Genomic DNA, 22,745 nt, shown 5'->3' with positions numbered 1-22,745 from the left:
GTTAGTGAAGCCCGTCACCAGTAAGCTGGGACCAGGCCCCAATTATCATCTTTTCAAGTGAATTTTGGTCTCCTAAAAACTCTGAGGGAAAGAATATTTCTTGTGTTTTTAATGGCAGGAAAGTAGATTTTAAATCTATTTAGACAAAGGCTTTTTGATTCTTGTATAAGTACAAAGCAACAACATACAATAGAAAATTCACAATTATCTTTGCTGATATTCTAAACTCTCAAGTTTGAAACCAGCAATTGGTGAGACTTAGAACTTACCTAAGTGAAATTTTGGCAGCTTGTCATACTGATAGAAAAGTCAGACTAGAACAAGGAAAGCTCAAGTACTCTTACATGACAGAAGAGGACATGCTGTCTTCTAAAATTAATACGGTCAGAAAAGAAAATAGATGAATGTACTTTTTATGCTCTTACCACTCTTTCCTTTCACTCTTCTTTTTATTTACGGCTCAAGAATTTTGGTATGCAGATATTTGAAAATGCCCATTGTCACAAAATTCTTTTTTTTTTTTTTTAAGTCAAAGTTCTAATAGGCCTAACCTCGAAAACCACTGTCTAACCACTGTCATCTAGTGGTCATAATATTTTAAAACACAATGACTCTAACCATCATTACCCTCTTTCCAAGACAAGTAACAGCTTTTAAAAAATGGCCCTGATGGCCATTAAAGCAGCTATACACACATAACCCATAAAAAAATCCCCAAATAGCTAACATACTGAAGTACCCTAATACATCTAATGTATCTTAATATTTTGTAATACATTTATCTTTACCTGTTCATGTTCTTGAACATTATAAATGATTCAACTTAATGAAGCTAATCTCAGGCAGAGTTGAAAAGAAAATTTCAATTCATACTTAAGTATGAACAGACTAATAATCTCCACATCACCTCACCTCTGCCCCTCAAATCTCATGGGGTTGTTCATAACATTTTTACAAGTTATGTTCCTTTCAAAAATCTTAGAAAATATAAGCCTTTTTATTCTTCTTAGCCCAAATGACCAAAATATAAAATCAAGCTATTAGAACTAAAATAATAATAACCAGTATTAGAGATCCATGTATTTTAGTATCCCAAAGACAAACATGCACAGTTATTCTTAGTTGACACATAAGACATGTGAGAGTCACTGCAGAGAACCTCACAGCTCAGGCCATTCCAGTGGAGTTGCACTGGTAATAAGAACGAGACAGATTTCTGGGCTCAGTATCAAGGAGGATTAGACAAACACATAAACATTAAAAATAAAAAGAAAGGAAGAAAAAGTTTTCAAATATAAGCAAGCTAGAAAGAGACAGGGAGACCTAGCCAAGATGGTCATTCCTTCTGACTTAATCACAGCACTGAGAAAGAAAAAAGCTAAAAAGAATAAAATCCAAGCTCCATAGCTTTGCATGGGAAATGATATAGTGTACTCTGAGCAAGAATCTAAGGAATTATGATGCAAGGGAGGAAGTGGAGGGGCTTCTCTTTCCATCACACCTAAGAACATTAACCCTCTTTGCAATTCTGAGAGATGTCAGTTGGAGAAGTGGGTAATGCTGCTGAGGTGAAACATCTATGGTCCCACTGCACTGGGAGATGAGACTCCTACTTGGCCTTCTCATGCCACTGAGGCAGGAGACAAAGGGGTTGTGCTGCCAGTGAGGAGAAAGGAAAGCTATGTCCAGAACTTCAGGGATTCTGTGAGATAGTTCTTAGTACTCCATGCCTAGTAGCATAATTACTGAAAAATTACAGATACTAATGATAATGATGATGATGTTGGTACAACTACTGAGGGTGCAGATCCGTTAGTAATTTAGATCTTGGTTAACTGTCAGAAAACCCCAACAAGCTGAAGTTTTATTGAAGGTCAAGGAAATGGAATGGGTAGAAGCAGAAGTTTTAAATATTAGCCAGTTCCAGAGAAACATCTACTTCTACATCATTAACTATGCCAAAAGCTTTGACTGTGTGGATCACAACAAATTGTGGAAAATTCTTAAAGAGGTGGGAATACCAGGCCATCTTACCTGCCCCCTGAGAAATCTGTATGCAGGTCAAGAAGCAACAGTTAGAACCGGACATGGAACAAGGGACTGGTTCAAAATTGGGAAAGGAGTACACTGAGGCTGTATATTGTCACCTTGCTTAATTAACTTATATGTAGAGTACATCAGCAAAATGCCAGGCTGGATGGAGCACAAGCTGGAATCAAGATTGCTGGGAGAAATATCAATAACCTCAGATATGCAGATGACACCACCCTTATGGCAGAAAGTGAAGAGGAACAAAAAAACCTCTTGATGAAGGTGAAAGAGGACAGTGAAAAAGTTGACATAATATTCAAAAAACAAAGATCATGGCATCTGGTTCCATTACTTCATGGCAAATAGATAGGGAAACAATGGAAACAGTGAGAGACTTCATTTTCTTGGGCTCCAAAATCACTGCAGATGGTGACTGCAGCCATGAAATTAAGACGCTTGTTCCTTGGAAGGGAAGTTATGACCAACTGAGACAGCATATTAAAAAGCAGAGACATTACTTTGCCAACAAACGTCCGTCTAGTCAAAGCTATAGTTTTTCCAGGAGTCATGTATGGATGTGAGAGTTGGACTATAAAGAAAGCTGAGCACTGAAGAATTGATGCTTTTGAACTGTGGTGTTGGAGAAGACTCTTGAGAGTCCCTTGCACTGCAAGGAGATCCAACCACTCCATCCTAAAGGAGATCAGTCCTGAATATTCATTGGAAGGACTGATGCTGAAGCTCCAATACTTTGGCCACCTGATGCAAAGAACTGACTCATTGGAAAAGCCCCTGATACTGGGAAATACTGAAGGCAGGAGGAGAAGGGGATGAGGATGAGATGGTTGGATGGCATCAGCGACTTGATGGACATGAGTTTGAGCAAGCTCTGGGAATTGGTGATGGACAGGGAAGTCTGGTGTGCTGCAGTCCATGGGCTGCAAAGAGTCAGACATGACTGAGCGATTGAACTGAACCAAAGGTCACATGACCAGTCACAGAAGCAAGGACAGAGCAGGTGACTATCATCTCCTTCCTTTTGCTGGTGTGAGTGTACATGTAGAGTTAGCATTTTCTTCTCTTCTGGTTTTATACAAGTTTTATTGCAGGTTAAAAGGCAGAGGAACCAGAGATCAAATTGCCAACATCTGCTGGATCATGGGAAAAGCAAGAGAGTTCCAGAAAAACATCTATTTCTGCTTTCCTGACTATTCCAAAGCCTTTGACTGTGTGGATCACAATAAACTATGGAAAATTCTGAAAGAGATGGGAACAGATTTCTCAAAGATGGTGGAGGAATAGGATGGGGAGACCACTTTCTCCCCCACAAATTCATCAAAAGAACATTTAAACGCTGAGTAAATTCCACAAAACAACTTCTGAATGCCGGCAAAGGACATCAGGCACCAAGAAAAGCAGCCCATTGTCTTTGAAAGGAGGTAGGAAAAAATATAAGGCAAAAAAAGAGAGAAAAGAGGTAGGGATGGAGCTCCGTCCCAGGGAGGGAGTCTTAAAAAGAGAAATTTCCAAACACCAGGAAACACTCTCACTGCCGAGTCTGTGGCGAGCCTTGGAAGCACAGAGGGCAACATAACAGGGAGGAAAAATAAATAAATAATTAAATCCCACAGATTATGAGCCCAATGGTAACTCCCCCAGCAGAGAAGCAGCACAGACGCCTGCATCTGCCACTAGCAAGCGGGGGCTGGGCAGGGAGATGTGGGCTGCATTGCTTAGACTAAGGATCTGGCCTGAATGCCTGAGAGCAATCTGAGCGAACTAACTTGGGCTAGCAAACCAGACTGTGGGATAACTACCACGTGAAAAACCAGCCCTAACCTAAGACACCACCAGGCCCACGCACAGAACAAAGGACTGAACAGAGCTAGCCGGCTGCAGACCACCCCCCTCTGGTGACAGGCAGCCAGAGCCGGAAGGGGGCAATCGCAGCCACAGAGAGACATTATCTACAAAACTGCAGGCAGGCTTCTTTGCTAACTAAGACTTCTTGGGGTTCTGGACAGTCGACATCCGCCTGAGAAGGTGCGCCAGTTGTACACCCAGAAAACCAAGTGGCAGGGACGGGGGAGGCAATAAGTAGCAGCGACCGCGCTCGCCAAACACCTCATCACCTGAGCTGTTCGGACCTGGGAAGGGCACAAAACGCAGGCCCAACCAAGTCTGAGCCTCTGAGGACTATCCGAGTGCCTGAACCTGAGCAGTTTAGACCTGGGAGGTGCATGCAGCCCAGGGCCGGCCTCAGATGGTTCCCGGCGGAGCAACCTAGAGCCTGAGCAGTGTGGGCAGGGAAGGTACATGTGCCGTGAGTGGGGGTAGGCCCAGTGTTGCTGAGACACTGCAAGCACACGCCAGTGTTATTTGTTTGCAGTGTCCCTCCCTCCCCACAGCGTGACTGAACAAGTGAGCCTAAAAAAAGGGTCCACCACCGCCCCCTTTGTGTCAGGGCAGAAATCAAACACTGAAGAGACCAGCAAACAGAAGCTAAATCAGAGGGAACTGCCTTGGAAGCGACAGGTGCAACAGACTAAAGTTGTTACTACCGACTACATCGGAGAAGGCAATGGCACCCCACTCCAGTACTCTTGCCTGGAAACTCCCATGGATGGAGGAGCCTGGTAGGCTGCAGTCCATGGGGTCGCTGAGAGTTGGACACGACTCAGTGACTTCACTTTCACTTTTCACTTTCATGCATTGGAGAAGGAAATGGCAACCCACTCGTGTTCTTGCCTGGAGAATCCCAGGGACGGCAGAGCCTGGTGGGCTGCCGTCTATTGGGTCGCACAGAGTCAGACATGACTGAAGTGACTTGGCAGCAGCAGCAGCAGTACCGACTACATAGGAAGGGGCCTATAGACCTTGAGAAATATAAGCCGGACCAAGGATCTGAAAATGAACTGACCCTACAATATCCACAATAACACCAGGGAAAGTCCTAGATATATTTTTACTATTTTTAAGATCATTCTTTTAATTAAAAAAAAAATTTAAGTCCTCTATTACTCCTTTAATTTTCACTTTTATAACCTACTATTACTTTGCAAAAAAAAAAAGACCCTATTTTTTTAAAGAAAATTTCATATATAATTTTTGCGACTGTTTCTTTTTCTCTTCTTTTTCCTTTTCTTTAATATTGTATTTTTGAAATTCCAAACTCTACTCTAGATTTTTAATCTTTGCTTTTTGGTATTTGTTATCAATTCTGTACCTTTAAGAACCCAATCTTCAGTACGCATTTTTACTTGGGAGCGAGATTACTGGCTTGACTGCTCTCCCCCCCTTTGGACTCTCCTTTTTCTCCACCAGGTTGCCTGTGTCTCCTCTCTACCCCCTCTCTTCTCTACCCAACTCTGTGAATTTGTGTGTGTTCCAGACGATGGAGATCACTTAGGGAACTGATTACTGGCTGGATCTGTCTCGCTCCTTTTGATTTCCCCGCTTTTATCCTCCTGGTCACCTCTGTCTCCTTCCTCCCTCTTCTCTTCTCTGTATAACTCCGTGAACACCTCTGAGTGGCCCAGTTCTGGAGTGCACATAAGGAAGTGATTATTGGCTACCTTGCTCTCTCCTCTATTGATTCCATCTCATCTCATTCGGGTCACCTCTAACTCCCTCCTCCCTATTCTCTTCTCCATGTAACTGTGAACTTCTCTGGGTGTCCCTCACTGTGGAGAAACTTTTCATCTTTAATCTAGATGTTTTATCAATGGTGCTGTATAGAAGGAGAAGTCTTGAGACTACTGTAAAAATAAGACTGAAAACCAGAAGCAGGAGGCTTAAGTCCAATCCCTGAGAACATCAGAGAACTCCTGACTCCAGGGAACATTAACTGACAGGAGCTCATCAAACGCCTCCATACCTACACTGAAACCAAGCACTACCCAAGGGCCAACAAGTTCCAGAGCAAGATATACCACGCAAATTCTCCAGCAACACAGGAACACAGCCCTGAGCTCCAATATACAGGCTGCCCAAAGTTACTCCAAAACCATTGACATCTCATAACTCATTACTGGACACTTCACTGCACTCCAGAGAGAAGAAATCCAGCTCCACCCACCAGAACACCAACACAAGCTTTCCTAACCAGAAAACCTTGACAAGCCACCTGTACAACCCCATCCAAAGTGAGGAAACTCCACAATAAAGAGAACTCCACAAACTTCCAGAATACAGAAAGGACACCACAAACTCGGCAATATAAACAAGATGAAGAGACAGAGGAATACTCAGCAGGTAAAGAAACAGGATAAATGCTCACCAAACCAAACAAAAGAGGAAGAGATAGGGAATCTACCTGATAAAGAATTCCGAATATTGATAGTGAAAATGATCCAAAATCTTGAAATAAAAATGGAATCACAGATAAACAGCCTGGAGACAAGGATTGAGAAGATGCAAGAAAGGTTTAACAAGGACCTAGAAGAAATAAAAAAGAGTCAATATATAATGAATAATGCAATAAATGAGATCAAAAACACTCTGGAGGCAACAAATAGTAGAATAACAGAGGCAGAAGATAGGATTAGTGAAATAGAAGATAGAATTGTAGAAATAAATGAATCAGAGAGGAAAAAAGAAAAACGAATTAAAAGAAATGAGGACAATCTCAGAGACCTCCAGGACAGTGTTAAACGCCCCAACATTCAAATCATAGGAGTCTCAGAAGAAGACAAGAAGAAAGACCATGAAAAACATCCTTGAGGAGATAATAGTTGAAAAGTTCCCTAAAATGGGGAAAGAAATAATCACCCAAGTCCAAGAAACCCAGAGAGTTCCAAACAGGATAAACCCAAGGTGAAACACCCCAAAACACATATTAATCAAATTAACAAAGATCAAACACAAACAGCAAATATTAAAAGCAGCAAGGGAAAAACAACAAATAACACACAAGGGGATTCCCACAAGAATAACAGCTGATCTTTCCATAGAAACTCTTTAGGCCAGGAGGGAATGGCAAGACATACTTAAAGTGATGAAAGAAAATAACCTACAGCCCAGATTACTGTACCCAGCAAGGATCTCATTCAAATACGAAGGAGAAATCAAAAGCTTTACAGATAAGCAAAAGCTGAGAGAATTCAGCACCAGCAAACCAGCTCTCCAACAAATGCTAAAGGATATTCTCTAGATAGGAAACACAAAAAGGGTGTATAAACTCAAACCCAAAACAATAAAGTAAATGGCAACAGGATCATACTTATCAATAATTACCTTAAACGTAAATAGGTTGAATGCCCGAACCAAAAGACAAAGACTGGCTGAATGGATACAAAAACAAGACCCCTATATACGTTGTCTATAAGAGACCCACCTGAAAACAAGGGACACATACAGACTGAAAGTGAAGGGCTGGAATAAGATATTCCATGCAAATGTGCAGGTCAGGAAGCAACTGTTAGAACTGGACATGGAACAACACACTGGTTCCAAATAGGAAAAGGAGTATCTCAAGGCTATATATTGTCACCCTGCTTATTTAACTTATATGCAGCGTACATCATGAGAAATGCTGGGCTGGATGAAGCAGAAGCTGGAATCAAGACTCTTGGGAGAAATATCAATAACCTCAGATATACAGATGACACCACCCTTATGGCAGAAAGTGAAGAAGAACTAAAAAGCCTCTTGATGAAAGTGAAAGAGGAGAGTGAAAAAGTTGGCTTAAAGCTCAACATTCAGAAAACGAAGATCATGGCATCTGGTCCCATTACTTCATGGGAAATAGATGGGGAACAGTGGAAACAGTGGCTGAACTTATTTTTCTGGGCTCCAAAATCACTGGGGATGGTGACTGCAGCCATGAAATTAAAAGACCCTTACTCCTTGTAAGGAAAGTTATGACCAACCTAGACAGCATATTGAAAAACAGAGACATTACTTTGCCAAAAAAGGTCCACCTAGTCAAGGCTATCGTTTTTCCAGTATGGATTTGAGAGTTGGACTGTGGAAAAAAGCTGAGTGCTGAAGAATTGATGCTTTTGAACTGTGGTGTTGAAGAAGACTCTTGAGAGTCCCCTGGACTGCAAGGAGATCCAACCAATGCATCCTGAAGGAGATCAGTCCTGGGTGTTCATTGGAAGGACTGATGTTGAAGCTGAAACTCCAGTACTTTGGCCACCTGATGCAAAGAGCTGACTTATTTGAAAAGACCCTGATGATGGGAAAGGTTGAGGACAGGAGGAGAAGGGGACGACAGAGGATGAGATGGTGGGATGGCATCACCGACTCAATGGACATGGGTTTGGGGGGACTCCAGGAGTTGGTGGTGGATAGGGAGGTCTGGCGTGCTGTGGTTCATGGGGTTGTAGAGTAGGACATGACTGAGTGACTGAACTGAACTGTGTCCAGAATTTATAAACAACTCTTACAACTCAACAATAGGACAGTCATCCTGATTCAAAAATAGGCAAAGGATTTGAATAGACATTAAAAAAAATAAAGCATATATAAATGGCAAATAAAGACACAAGAAGATGCTCAGTATGATTAGTCATTATGGAAATGCAAATCAAAAGCATGACATACCACTCTAAACCCAATAGAATGTCTACAAACAACAGGCAACAAAATAGAAATTAACAAGTATCTTTAAAGATATACAGAAATGAAGCTCTCCGACATTACAGATAGGACGGTAAAATGTGGAGCTGATGTGTCACTTCCTCAAATGGTAAAATAGTACTAAATGACCTAGCAATTCTACTCCCTGATATATACCTAAGAGGATATGCTCACCAAAAAACATGGACAAGAATGTTTACAGTGGGTTAATATTCATATTAACCTAAAAGTGAAAACCATCCAAATACCAAATGATATTAATTGATAAGTGAATAAAGGAAAATCCCATTTTGTGCATTTGGTATATGCACAAAATAGAATATTCACCCTTAAAAAGGAATAAAATTTGACACGATACAACATGCATGAACCTTGAAAACACTGTATGTCAAAGAAGCCAGATACAAAATGTCACATACTATATGATTCCATTTATATGAAACATTCAAACTAGGCAAATCTACAGACACAGAAAGTATATTACTGGTTTCCAGGGGATGGGGATGGGGAAATTGGTAGTGATTGCTAATGGGGATGGGGTCTATCTTTTGGGATGATGGAAATGTTCTGGAATTGATGATAACAGTTGCACAACTTTGTGAATAAACTAAACATCACTGAATTGTACACTGTAGAATGGTTAAAATAGTGACTTCTATCTCAATTTTAAAAATTTATGTAAGTTTTAAAAAAACTGTGACAAGATATACCTAATAATAAAATGGATCACTTTAACCATTTTTAGGTTGGTTCAATGCCATTGAGTACATTTACCTTGTTGTGCAACCAGCCTCACCATCCATCTCCAGAACTTTTCTTGCAAATCTTTGCAACTCCATGGACTATAGCCTGCAAGGCTCCTCTGTCCCTGGGATTTTCCAGCCAAGAATACTGGAGTGGGTTGCCATTTCCTCCCCCAGGAGATCTTCTTGACCCAGGGATCAAACCCATATTTCCTGAATCTCCTGAATTGCAGACACATTCTTTACCACTGAGCCACAGGGAAAGCTCAAAACTAAAACTCTATCCATTATATAATAACTTCCCACTTTTGTTTCCCCCAAGTCCTGGCAACCACTATTCTACTTTCTATGTGCATTTGACTAGATATTTCATATAAGTGGAATCATACAGTTTTTGTCCTTTTGTGACAAAAGTATGCGTCCTGCTTATTTCACTTAGTATAACATCTTCAAAGTTCATCCATGTTGTAACATGTGTTAGAATCCTTTCAAAGGCTGAATAATGTTCCATTTGTGTATATACCATATTTTCTTCATCCACTCACCCAACAATGGACACTTGAGTTCTTCCACCTTTTGGCTACTGTGAATAATGCTGCTAATAAACACGGGTGTACAAGTAACTGTTTGTATCCCTGCTTTTTGAAAAATTTTTAAAAAGTTGTGAACTCATTTTGAAGATTGTGAAATGAAACTAATTTTGAAAATACACATATCTTTCGCATTAACTTATGGACTAAAAACTTATTTTAGCTGAAAGTCACCCAAAGGAGAACCTAAAGATCAATGGTACCACTTGCTTTAAAGAAATACAAAAGACATAAAAGTATTCATTGCAAATTTATTATGCATTAGGAAGCTTAACTTAAAAACCAACAGCATAGTAAAAAAAGATATGTTATCTTTGTTCATAGCAGAACAGGTTTCAAAATATATATTTTTTAAAGTGTATTCAGTCAGTACACAATCCTTTATAAAAGTTGTATATATATTTTTTCTTTCAATACTTTCATTATATTTATAAATACAAGATTTACACAGCACCCCATCAAAAAAAATTAAAACTCCTTATGATATAGCTACATATATTTCATACCTATAAAACTTTCAAAGGAGTGCTATGTTAAAGATGGGCCCTAGTTAATGCTCCACTTACTTATGCAGCAAAACACACATAAATCTATAAAGTTTTCTTTGTCCATAAAACATCTTGAAAAGTTAGCAAGACACTTGTGAAACTGAGCTTCTTAAACCCATATTTTAGGAAGGGATTTGCTGCGCATATTCCTATGAGATTTAAAAGGCAGATAACAGATGAAAACAAAGACTGAAAACAAATGCCTACATATAACAGTTAAGGTAGGGGTGTGATACAGTGAAAAGCAGGACACAGGATATGTGGGTGGGAGTAAATAGTAATAAAACATTACATGAGTCTAAACTTGGAGATAAACTCCACTGGTATCCAGTTACTAACTCTCATCTGCACTTAGGAATGTTTACATTGTTGAAAACCTTCTTACAAGCACCCTCCAATTTCTATGTTGCCACCAGAATGCTTGATGTATGTTTTTCTTCTGTAAAATCACCATGGATCTAACCAAGACATTAGGTCCGGAATCTGAACTGCTAGTTCTTCATGATTTAGATTTATTAAAAAATTTTCCTTCCTCTGGTAAAGGTATTAAGTAATACTAATCAGTATTGTTACTATCCAGAGGTGCATATGCTGAATTTCATTCTAGCCAAGAATAGGAAGCAGAGAAGGAAAGGAGAGTAAGACTAGATTTTTGCTGACCTTAGAACAAAGGCAACAGATCCCTGATACTGAGTGACTCCTGAAGCAGCCACTCACAAACGGTCATGGGATAAATGCACACAGTTCAGAGGAACAGGAGAGGAGAAAATACGGGATTTTTTATCTTAAATTTTGTCAGAGACAGCAGTTGTATTACAATCCTGCAGCTTTTGAAAAGGACATGATCACTCCTACACTGACATTATTAAAGGAAAGCCATCATTTCTACCACAGATTCTGAGTTTCTGAATGTGGATCCCAGATAACTTTGAGAGTTGCATATTATTTGCAGAAAAGTATATTTCAAATCTTATTTAGTTCTAATGTATAATGAAAAGGAAAAGAATGGTGGAAGAGGCACAGGAGGAGGAAGGGGAGGAAGACAGAGGGATGGAGGTGGTTACTTCTCAAACTCAGCCCTGAAGGGTGCTACTAGTATCTCTGTTCCAGCACCATGAAGTCTCCATGTGGTGTGGTTCCACCATGGCTCTCAGAGATGGCATCCACAGAATCTTTTCTGCAGAATTTATAGCTCAGTGCTCTGATGCCCAGGCTCTTCGAGGGAAGAAAGCTCCCAGATGCTGCTGTCCTGCAGTAGTGGCTCAATGTCCTCATCACTGCCCCGTTCTGGAGTGTTAGCCAGGCTGCCACTGATACTGTTGCTGTGTTTTTGAATTCCACTGCCTTTACTGTACTCAGGGATGAATACAGCAACCAGGAAAGACATAAGAACTATACATGCCCCAAACAAAAATGGTGGGCCTGGGATGACAGCTCCCTGGTGGGTGTGGAAACAAATGAAGATGAAGAATTTGGTTAGCCTTTCAAACTAAAATTAGTACTGGATAAGCCAAAAAAAAAAAAAACAAAAACAAAAACACACCACTGGAAAGTGAGTTATTTTCTCATTAGCAAATGTTCATTAACTGTCATGGGAAACTCTAACAAAGCCTGGTGTCTGGAATACAATGGAGGGCAACTAATCACTGCTTTGAGTAACATTTTCCGACAGCTTAACCAATTATGTAAGCACAACTATTTATCTCTAATCTTGCCCTGTGACCAGAGATCATGCAGTCTGTATACGTAAGAACATTAATTACAGTTTTATACAGAAATCTACATTAAACATAGATTGGAAGGAGGGAAGTAACAGCAAATAAAAGGTAGAAAAAGCACTTTAGCTCAATTTGTAGCTGGAAGTTTAGGTCATTTCATCTTTTATTTGGCCTCAGTTTCACCAGAGGACAGCATTCTGACCAGAGAAATTATGTAGGTGAAAACAGAATCTGAACAAAGGCAAGACAAATATTTTACATAAGACATTATCACTGAAATGATCCTGCCCTAGTCCCAAGAAGCAATGAACACACACTACTGTCGAATACAATAGTAATATTATAAAAATAAGAACACTTGCCAAACTTAAGGTCACAAGATTTTGTTCTAATCAGATACAACTGTTAAAAACTAGGCTTATTACCAAATTACCTGTAGGGCAGCATTGTTAGAAATCAATTCTGGTTCCAACTCAGTCAGTTCCACATGGAACATGTAGAATATGAAGCCATACAAGGCTGGCCCCAGTCCATTACAGAGTCCTCTTATTCCAGTTATGATACCCTGGGCAACTCCTAAATCAGAACAAAGAGAAGGGAGCCAGTCTTCTCAGAAAAGCATCTCAAGATTGGAGACTTAAGAGTCCTTTCTTTCAAACTATAAAATACTGATTAAGCTGGACTGAGTACCCATCATACTGATATCCATTCATTGTACAAATGTCTCCTTGTCCTTTTCTATGTGCTTATAATGCTGTCCTCACTACCTGTTCTAAGATCTATAAGGATATGAAATGACACCGATGTTTCTAAAATCCCTATGAGGCTGAATTCCCCCTGAACAACAGATCTTCCTATAAACAGGGAATGATAAAATGAAAATTTTTAACACTCTCAATTTATAGGCAATTTCTATTTTTTTACTGATTGAGATTTTCCTCTTCTACTTATTTAATGGTGCTTTTACAATAAAAATCTGTCCTTTGCATCTTGGATCCCTGCCCAAGTGTCAGTCACAGGGGTCCTGAACCTGTGTGCTTCTAGCACCTTCTGACAGATTCTGTTCCTCACGGTGATGGCTGTATTCCAAGTACACCTGTACTGAAAAATCCCAGAAGAGTCAATTTCTAGGTATCTCTGGTGTCTCATGTGGCAGGTAAAAAATTAGCTTGAATCATGAGATAGATGTTTCTGTAAGTCAAAAACGGTCAATAATAATTCAACCTAGTATACTGTGTTCTAATAAGTTTATTTGCTGACATTTAGAAACATATGTATTAACACGTGTAAGCATAAAAGAAGCCAAAGCAAATTAATGCCCTGAGAGATAAGGTAAGAGTCTCTTAGAGCCCAGGCAATGCCCATCCTTCACAGATAGCTCATGCCTTTACTTCAACCACAGCATCTCCCAAGGATGCAGTCAGCTAAGTGACCATAACAGGATAACACACAGATTTGAAGTCTTCAAATGATAACTGCTATATTTAAAATAGATAACCAGCACGGATCTGTTGTTAAAAAAAATTAAAAAACAAAAGTAGATATGAATAAAATGGCTAATTTCCAATGTGAAAAAATAAGTGCAACCAATAAACTATCTTTTCCAGTCTAGTTTTTTTTTTTTTTATTGAAACTTTTTAAAGAGCTCTAAGACATAATTTTTTTTCTCTAAAATTCACTATTTCCTGACTATTGTCAGGTAAACCATTAAGTGATGGAGAAGGAAAATAACTAATTTCAGCAGTAAGAAGTACCTGATAGGGAAGCCAGAGGCACAAGAAGGATGAGGAGTCTAGACATTTACAGTGCTACTCTACATAGTCATCTTACTTTTGTCTCTCAGTCTGCATCCAAATATCAGGAACTACGCAGATTTATCTGTTCAAAGAATCATCTTCTAAACTGAGTAAATACTGGACTTTGAGTGATTCCAAATTAAAGAAACTTCAGTGATTAAATAAAGAACTCATTGTTTTACTAGCTAGTCTATCAATTATTTAACAGATATTTGTTGAAATATTTGAGTATAGTCTAGTAAATTCTGACAGTAACATAAAATAAGAGTCAAAAGAGGAATTAGATAGTTGTATTTCTAAGTATTCTGACTTGCTGTGTCCAGATTTCAAAAATATGAGTATAAAATCAAAGCAGGAAGGAAAAGAGACTTTTCCTATTTGCCAAAGTAAAGAGGTATGATTGTTCAGCAGGGACCACACAGCTGTAACCTGTTTCTAGGCTGATGTGGAAAGAGGCTCAGAGATGCTCATGCTTCTGGCAGGTACATCTCCACTGAGGGAAAGAAACAGTGAGGGGGACAGTGACCTCACCTTGCTGATTTGACTCTGCATTCTGAGAGACGAGGGTACTGACTGCTGGGAACGTAATGCTGGACACGGCGGCCACAATCCCTGCTGCCCACATCATCCTGCAATGACAGGTCAGGCTGTGGTCAGGAGGCAGGCCAGCCCCAGTGAGAGAGCTGTTCAGAGTACAAGCGGCAAAAGCACAAAATGCTTTCTGTTGTCTTACGTTAAGTTGTATTTATTTTTTTTCCTCTTTGAAAAAAAATTTTTTTTTTAAACCTAGAACGTTACACAGCACACTTTAATACTAATACTGATCACTTCATGAGCTGGGAAAGTTTCATTTCTTTATCTTACCTGTCAAAATATGTTTTTTCTTACTGGTTTATCTATTGCCATCTTTAAATGCAAGCTCAATGAAATTCAAAAGTATTTCTTGTTTCTGTAAATCCACATTTTTTCTCACCAATTTTCCATTTTTTTCTTCGTACTTTTCAAAGGCTCGCCTCCATACTGCCCTTAGGCTGCTCAGTTTCCTACCCTCAATAAAGTGTCGTGTGCAACCAACTGAGAAAAATGGAGACCTGGAGTTCAGGATGGCATCTTGCAGACTTCCAAGTCTGTTTCCTTTAGACCTTTGTCTCAATGAAAGGAACCTATGTTCCTTATGTGTGTGTTAGTATTAAGCGTGAGTGTGAGCAAAGTCCAGGGCCAATTGAGCTAAAATGCTGTTTGGCCAGACTGTCTTGCGGATGACAAGAATAACCTTACTTAAAAGGAAAAACCCTTTAGGTCGATAGAATCAGCTGTTGAACCAAAGTTAATAGGACTAAAATTAAGGTTTCCAAGAACAAGAAGAATCTACCACTAACCACCTAAAGCATTTCAGGTTCTCAACTATGCCATTCATTTCTGGTTGAAAAATAAGGACCAAGTCAAACATTTTAAATGAAGATATGAACTGTAGTATTTGGTAATAGGCACATGAGGAAACTTGCCACACAATAAACAGTACTCACTTCTTTTTATTTTTTCTTATTCCACAGGGCTTAATTTGACTTCCTTTCCTATTAACAGGAATCTAACTGTTAGAAGTAATCACTGCCTCTGGGTACAGAAGCTTTTGAAGGAGATCTTAGTGTTCATATAACTCACATACTTTATATTATAAAGATTATGTCACTGTCCAATGTCACTCAGCTAATTATAGTGGTAAATCCTGCCATAATCAGTCATTTTCCCTTGTTTTCTTGTTTTGTTTTTGACTATATGTGCTGTCACCAAAAAGTGACAAATGTGTTTAACAGTTAGGCATAAAACTTTTTTTGGAGGGTTGGAGAAAGAGATACATATATTTAGTTAAGTAACATCTCACTGAAAGCTTGCTGAGGTGAAGGGCAGTCTGTCTGAATAATGCAGAATTATCTAGCTGTGCCCTTCCTCAAACTAAGGCTAAAGAGTTTCTGAAATTTTGAATACACTATGCTAGTAAAGTAACTCCTGCTTCTTTTGCATGAACACTCAACTAATTCAAGCTCGTCTAAAAGATAAATCTGTCATGAGAATCTATTGGAGAAACTTACCATGCTTGAGATCCAAAACCATACCAGGCTAACTGGAACATCTGGAAGCCCAAACCAAGGAGAACAGTGTTCTTATTCCCTAATGATCTCATCAAGCTAGTAAGAAAGACCGTCTGCAAAGCAAAGGGGATAATCATTAGAAATATAAGCACAGAGATTTGATGCAAGCTCTGTAGAAAAGCCCATTAATGGTGACCAAGAACCTCTAATTGCAGCCCACTTGACCTGACACCTCGGAAACCACATAGTACTGATGTAGCTCCAAAAGAAGTGAAGCTTCAAGGGCTTCCCAAACTGACTTGGGCTCAGGGCCTTCAGCCTCCTCCCCAAAAATCTGTTTATGTGTTGCTTGTTGCTGTTCAGTCACGAACTCTTTGACCCCATGGACTGCAGTGCATCAGGCTGCATTGTCCTCCACTATATCTCAGTTTGCTCAAACTCATGTCCATTGAGTCGTTGATGCCACTGAACCATCTCATCCTCTGTTGCTCCTGCCTTCAATGTTTCCCAGCATCAGGGTCTTTTACAATGAATTGGCTCTTTGTTATCAGGTGGCCAAAGTATTAGAGTTTCAGCTTCACTCCTTCTAATGAATATTGAGGGTTGATTTCCTTTAGGACTGACTGCTTTGACCTTTTTGTAGTCCAATTAGTGGGAGTTAACAGTTTCACAAAGTTGGATTGATACAAATATGATTTTAACAAATATAAAATACGTTAGTCACTCAGTCATCTCCAAGTCTTTGCAACCCCATGGACTATAGAACACCAGCCTCCTCTATTCATGGAATTCTTTAGGCAAGAATACCAGAGTGAGTTGACATTCCCTTCTCCAGGGACTTTCCTAATCCAGAAATTGAACTCGAGTCTCCCACACTGCAGGCAGATTCTTTACAGTCTGAGCCACCACTCTGCTAAAAAAGTAGGTGAGATAGACTGAAAGGGGATAAGATAATGAATCTGAGCCAACTAACTAGAGTTAATATTAAAAAAAAAATCATAAGCAACTTGAAAGTTTAACATAATTTACACTGACTGATATAGTTAAAAAGTAAAAGGCATTTACCTAATGTATTCCTATGAGGTATATCAGTTCTAATATTTTGGGAAAACAATTTTGTGGCATTCTCATTTCTTTTCCAGACAGACTTATCACAGGAGAGTGTTTCACATGGTCTACCATGCTTTAAAACAGCATATAGCCCCTTCATGGATCCCAGCCTTGTGATAAAGAGGCTTGCATAACTCAATGAAGCTATGAGCCATGCCCTGCAGGACCATCCATCACGGATGGATCATAGTGAAGACTTCTGAGAGAATGTGGTCCACTGGAGGAGGGAATGGCAAACCTCTTCAGTGTTCTTGCCTGGAGAACCTCAAGAGCAGTATGAAAAGGCAAAAAGATATGACACCAGAAGATGAGCCCCCCAAGTCGGAAGGAATGCAACATGTTACTGGGGAAGATCAGAGGGCAATTATGAATAGCTGCAGAAAGGATTAAGTGGGTTGGACAAAACAGGGATGACACTTAGCTGTGGATGTATCTGGTGATCAAAGAAAAGTCTGATGCTGTAAAGAACAATACTGCATAGGAACCTGGAATGTTATGTTTATGAATCAAGTTGGACGTAGTCAAGCACAAGATGGAAGAGTGAACATTTTAGGAATCAGTAAACTAAAATGGACTGGAACAGGTGAATTTAATTCAGATGACCATTATATCTACTACTGTGGGCAAGAATCCCTTAGAAGAAATGGGTTAGCCCTCATAGTTAACAAACAAGTCCAACACACAGTACTTGAGTGCAATCATAAAAACAATAAAATGATCTCAGTTCATTTTCAAAGCAAACCATTCCAACATCACAGTAATCCAAGTCTATGCCCCAGCCACTAATGCTGAAGAAACTGGAGTAAAATAGCACTCTGAAGACTTATAAGACTGTCTAGAACTAACACCCAAAAAAGATGTTCTTTTCATTATAGGGGACTGGAATGCAAAAGTAGGAAGTCAAGAGATATCTGGAGTACCAGGCAAGTTTGGCCTTGGAGTACAAAATGAAGCAGGGCCAAAGCTAACAGACTTTTGCCAAAAGAACACACTGGTCATAGCAAACACCCTCTTCCAACAATATAAGGGATGGCTCTATACATGGATTTCACCAAATAGTCAATACTGAAATCAGATTGATTATATTCTTTGCAGCCAAAGATGGAGAAGCTTCATACACTCAGCAAAAGCAAGACCTGGAGCTGGCTGTGGCTCAGATCATCATCTCCTTATCGTAAAATTCAGGCTTAAACTGAAGAAAGTAGGGAAAACCACTGAGCCATTCAGGTAAGATCTAAATCAAATCCCTTATGATTATACAATGAAGACGATGAGTAGATTCAGTAGATCTGACAGAGTAACTATAGAACTATGGATGGAGGTTTGTAACACGGTATAGGAGTCAATGACCAAAACCATCTCAAAAGAAAAAGAAATGCAAGAAGGCAAAGTGGTTATCTGAGAAGGCTTTACAAATAGCTGAGGAAAGGAGAGACGTGAAAGGCAAGGGAGAAACGGAGAGATATACCCAATTGAGTGCAGAAAATAGCAAGGAGAGATAAGAAGTCTTTGTCTCAGTAAATCAGCAAATTTGGAAGACTGAGCAGTGGCCACAGGACTAGAAAGGGTCAGTTTTTATTCCAATCCCAAAGAAGGGCAATGTCAAATAATGTTCAAACTACCATACAATTGCACTCATTTCACATGCTTGCAAAGTTATGCTTAAAATCCTTCAAGCGAGGCTTCAGCAGTACACGAATCAAGAACTTCCAGATGTTTAAGCTGGGATCAGAAAAGGCAGAGGAATGAGAGATCAAATTGCCAATACTTGATGGATCATAGAGAAAGCAAAGGACTTCCAGAAAAACATATACTTCTGCTTCACTGACTATATTCTAAAGCCTCTGATTGTGTGGAAAACAGCAAACTGTGGAAAATTCTTAAAGAGATGGGAATACCAGATCACCTTACCTGTCTCCCAAGAAACCTGTATGCAAGTTAAGAAGCAAAGTAAGAATCGGACATGGAACAACTGACTGGTTCCAAATCAGGCAAGAAGTACGTGAAGGCTGTATATTGTCACCCTGCTCATTTAATTTATATGCCAAGCATATCATGAGAAATGCTGAGACTGATGAATCACAAGCTGAAATCAAGACTGCTAGGAGAAATATCAACAACCTCAGATATGCAGATGATACTACTCTAATGGTAGGAAAGCAAAGAGGGATTAAAGAGCCTCTTCATGAAAGTGAAAAAGTTGGCTTGAAACTCAACATTAAAAATCTAAGATCAAGCCATCCAGTCCCATGACTTCACAGCAAATAAAAGGGGAAAAAGTGGAAACAGTGACAGATTTTATTTTCTTGGGCTCCAAAATCACTGCGGACAGTGACTGTAGCCATGAAATTAAAACATACTTGCTCCTTGGAAGGAAAGCTATGACAACCCTAGACAGCATATTAAAAAGCAGAGACATCACTTTGCTGACAAAGGTCCATATAGTCAATGCTATGGTTTTTCTGTAGTCACATATGGATGTAAGTTGGGTCATAAAGAAGGCTGGGCACTGAAAAATTGATGTTTTCAAATTTGGTGCTGGAGAAAACTCTTCAGAGTCTCTTGGACTGCAAGAAGATCAAGCAAGTCAATCCTAAAGGAAATCAACCCTGTATACTCATTGGAAGGACCAATGCTGAGGTTGAAGCTCCAATCGTTTGGGCACCTGATGGGAAGAGCCAACTCATTGGAAAAGATCCAGATGCTGGGAAGATTGAAGACAAAAGGAAAAGGGGGCTGTAGAGGATGAGATGATTAGATAGGATCACTGACTCAATGGACATGAATTTGATCAAGCTCTGGGCAATAGTGGAGGACAGAGGAGCTTGCATGCTGTAGTCCACAGGGTCATGAAAAGTTGGACATGACTTAGCAACTGAACAACATAGCTATTTCAGGGAAACAGCCTCTCTGCAGTCCCATACAATATAGTGAATGTACCTAAGCATAACAATGAATTAACTCGAAACACATATGCCCTGCTTCTTGTGGTCCTGTATTTATAAAAGATGAGGAAACGTTTAATTATTGTTGTTCAGTTGCCTAGTCATGTCAAACTCTGTAGCCTCATGGACCGCAGCACACCAGCCTCCCTGTCCTTCACCATCTCCTGAAATTTGCCCAAGTTCACGTCCATTGCATCAGTGATGCCATCCAGCCATCCATCCTCTGAAGCCCTCTTTTAGTTCTGCCCTCAATTTCTCCCAAGGGCTTTTTCCAATGAGTCTGCTGTGCACATCAGATAACCAAATACTGGAGTTTCAGCTTCAGCACCAGTCCTTCCGAAGAGGATTCAGGGTTGATTTCCCTTAAGATTGCCTGGTTTGATTTCCTTGCTGTCCAAGGGACTCTCAGGAGTCTTTTTCAGCACCACAGTTCGAAGGCATCAGTTATTTGGTGCTCTGTCTTCTTTATGGTCTAGCTCTAACAACTGTACGTGATCACTGGGAAGACCATAGCCTTGATTATATGGACCTTTGTCAGCAGGGTGATGTCTCTGCTTTTCAACACACCATCTAGGTTTGTCACCGCTTTCCTGCCAAGAAGCAAATGTCTTCTGATTTCATGGCTGCAGTCACCATCTGCAGTGATTTTAGAGCCCAGGAAGAGGAAATCTCTCACTACTTCCACCTTTTCCCCCTCTAATTGCCATGAAGTAATTACATATAATCCTAATGTACTGACTTACCATATTTCTTCAGTTTTATGGATAGCAAAAATTGTAATATTTACAAATTTTCAAATTTTGTTTTTCCCTTTCACTATTTTTCAGTATTAAAATAATATTGAAACATTCTTCTGGTTAATTTCAGAATAGTGGAGAAAGACTGGTTGGTGGCTGTATAAGCAAATTTTTACGTGCCAAACCTATGCGTTAGGGGTAACCACACATATTCTAAAAAGCACTAAAAATTCATATTAAATTCTAAAAGGAACAAGAAGGTGGAGGAGTAGGTGGATGTGGAGTACATCTCTCTCCACGGATACATCAGGAATATACCTTCAGACACAGAAGTACTTGCGGAACACTGGCTAAGAGCAGACAGGAGTATCTGACCAATGGTAAAGAATATATAGAACCACACAGAACTCAGTAGGACGAAGGAACTAGGGGGAAAAACAGGAGTGTTAGTAGGACCGGACCTGCCCTCGGCAGGTTGGGAACTGAAACAGGGATCCAGGCAATTGGCATCAGGGCAATTGGCTGGGTCAGAGGAGAAACACTTAAGGCTGAGACTGAAGCAGCTGATCTGTGGCAGCCTAAATGGAATGAGAATCAGACTGTCCTTGCAGCCATACATACCCCAGACAGGGAAACTGGTCCCCTGGAAGGCGCAGCAGCTTGGAGCTGGAGTTTAGGAATTGTGGGGCAATCCCAGGGTGAGGGCTGCTGTTGACGGCAGAGACACAGGCTGAGGGGCCATGAGGGAGGAGTCTGTGGTGAGAAATGCCTGTGGAGGAAAGCCAAGCAGCCATGGAATGCAAGGCAATACTGCTGAGTTACACCTAGAGGGTGGAGCCGTCACCACAGCCCTCTCTCCCCAAATGCCAGCATCAGCACAAAACAACAGAGAGGCTGGCCCATCAAGTGCCTGATGCACTGAAGTAGAGTTGGACCCCACTCAGTGTGCTCCTTTGAGTGACTGATGTGTCGAAATACAGAGTAAGACCCCACCCAGGGGGCCCCTCGATGTGCCTGACATGCAGATTTACAGAGTAGGACTCCAGCCAGGGGGCCCCTCTATGTGCCTGACGTGTAGAACAACAGAAAAGGACCCTAGGCAAGGGAGTCCTCTAAGTTCATGAATGGATGAAGCCACAGAGAAAGAATATCTAAGGAGGTCTTCTGACCACCAGCTACCAGAGGCTTGAAAAAACTCTGATAGGGCCATAACTCCTGTGGCTGAGGCAGTCCATGTCCTTGCACACTTGGTGCTGCCAAGGTCCGCGGGACCAGAGCAGGTGAGCCACTTTCATGCTCAACTCTCAATGGGCAGAGCTGCCACAGGAAAAAAAATCTTGCATCTACGAACATTGCTTTGGTTGTGTCCAACTCTTTTTGACCCTGTGGACTGTGGGTTGCCAGGCTTCTCTGTCAGGGGGGTTCTCCCAGTGAGAATACTGAAGTATATTGGCCTATACTGGTTGTTATACCCTTCTAGAACACTATATTCCTGCTGCCCTACAACCAACTCCCCGAATACTTGGTGATGCAAGAGCCCCTAAGACCCAAGCAGCTGCACCACCTCCATGCCTGGCCTTCACAGGGGCAAACCCAAGCCCTCCAGGGCAGCCTCATGAGCAAACCCCAGCAGAAGACCCACATGCAGTGGTGGAAATAAAACCACAATTGAAACCCAGGAGGAAGTGTGGCTAAGGCAGAAGACCAAAAACCTTCCAACCAGCTGTATAAGCTGCAGATTTAGTCCACATGATTCAGTAGGCAGATTCTGTGCCTATGGAATATAAAAAAGGTCATTGAGAGCTCCCACAAAAGAAAACGCACTAGTTCTGACAGCTGTGAACATTTGAAG

The 22,745-nt window shown here is 40.5% G+C and overlaps 1 protein-coding gene across 1 annotated transcript in view; it reads right to left on the bottom strand.

Moving 5' to 3' along the window:
* MFSD14B (major facilitator superfamily domain containing 14B) overlaps nucleotides 10,181-22,745 on the bottom strand; it is a 118,643-nt gene continuing 106,078 nt past the window's right edge. Inside the window, exons 9-12 of the mRNA XM_005683502.3 lie at nucleotides 16,102-16,214; nucleotides 14,543-14,640; nucleotides 12,649-12,791; nucleotides 10,181-11,935 (exon numbers count right to left, since the gene is read on the bottom strand). Of these exons, the coding sequence (XP_005683559.2) occupies nucleotides 11,684-11,935; nucleotides 12,649-12,791; nucleotides 14,543-14,640; nucleotides 16,102-16,214 (606 nt within the window). The 3' untranslated portion in view covers nucleotides 10,181-11,683. The remainder of the gene's footprint in view (nucleotides 11,936-12,648; nucleotides 12,792-14,542; nucleotides 14,641-16,101; nucleotides 16,215-22,745) is intronic.

This window comes from Capra hircus, chromosome 8 (assembly GCF_001704415.2).
Source record: "Capra hircus breed San Clemente chromosome 8, ASM170441v1, whole genome shotgun sequence".
In the NCBI taxonomy this organism is placed as follows: Eukaryota; Metazoa; Chordata; class Mammalia; order Artiodactyla; family Bovidae; genus Capra; species Capra hircus.
The sequence above is the reverse complement of the archived record's forward strand: the minus strand, read 5'-3'. Positions and strand labels throughout refer to the sequence as shown.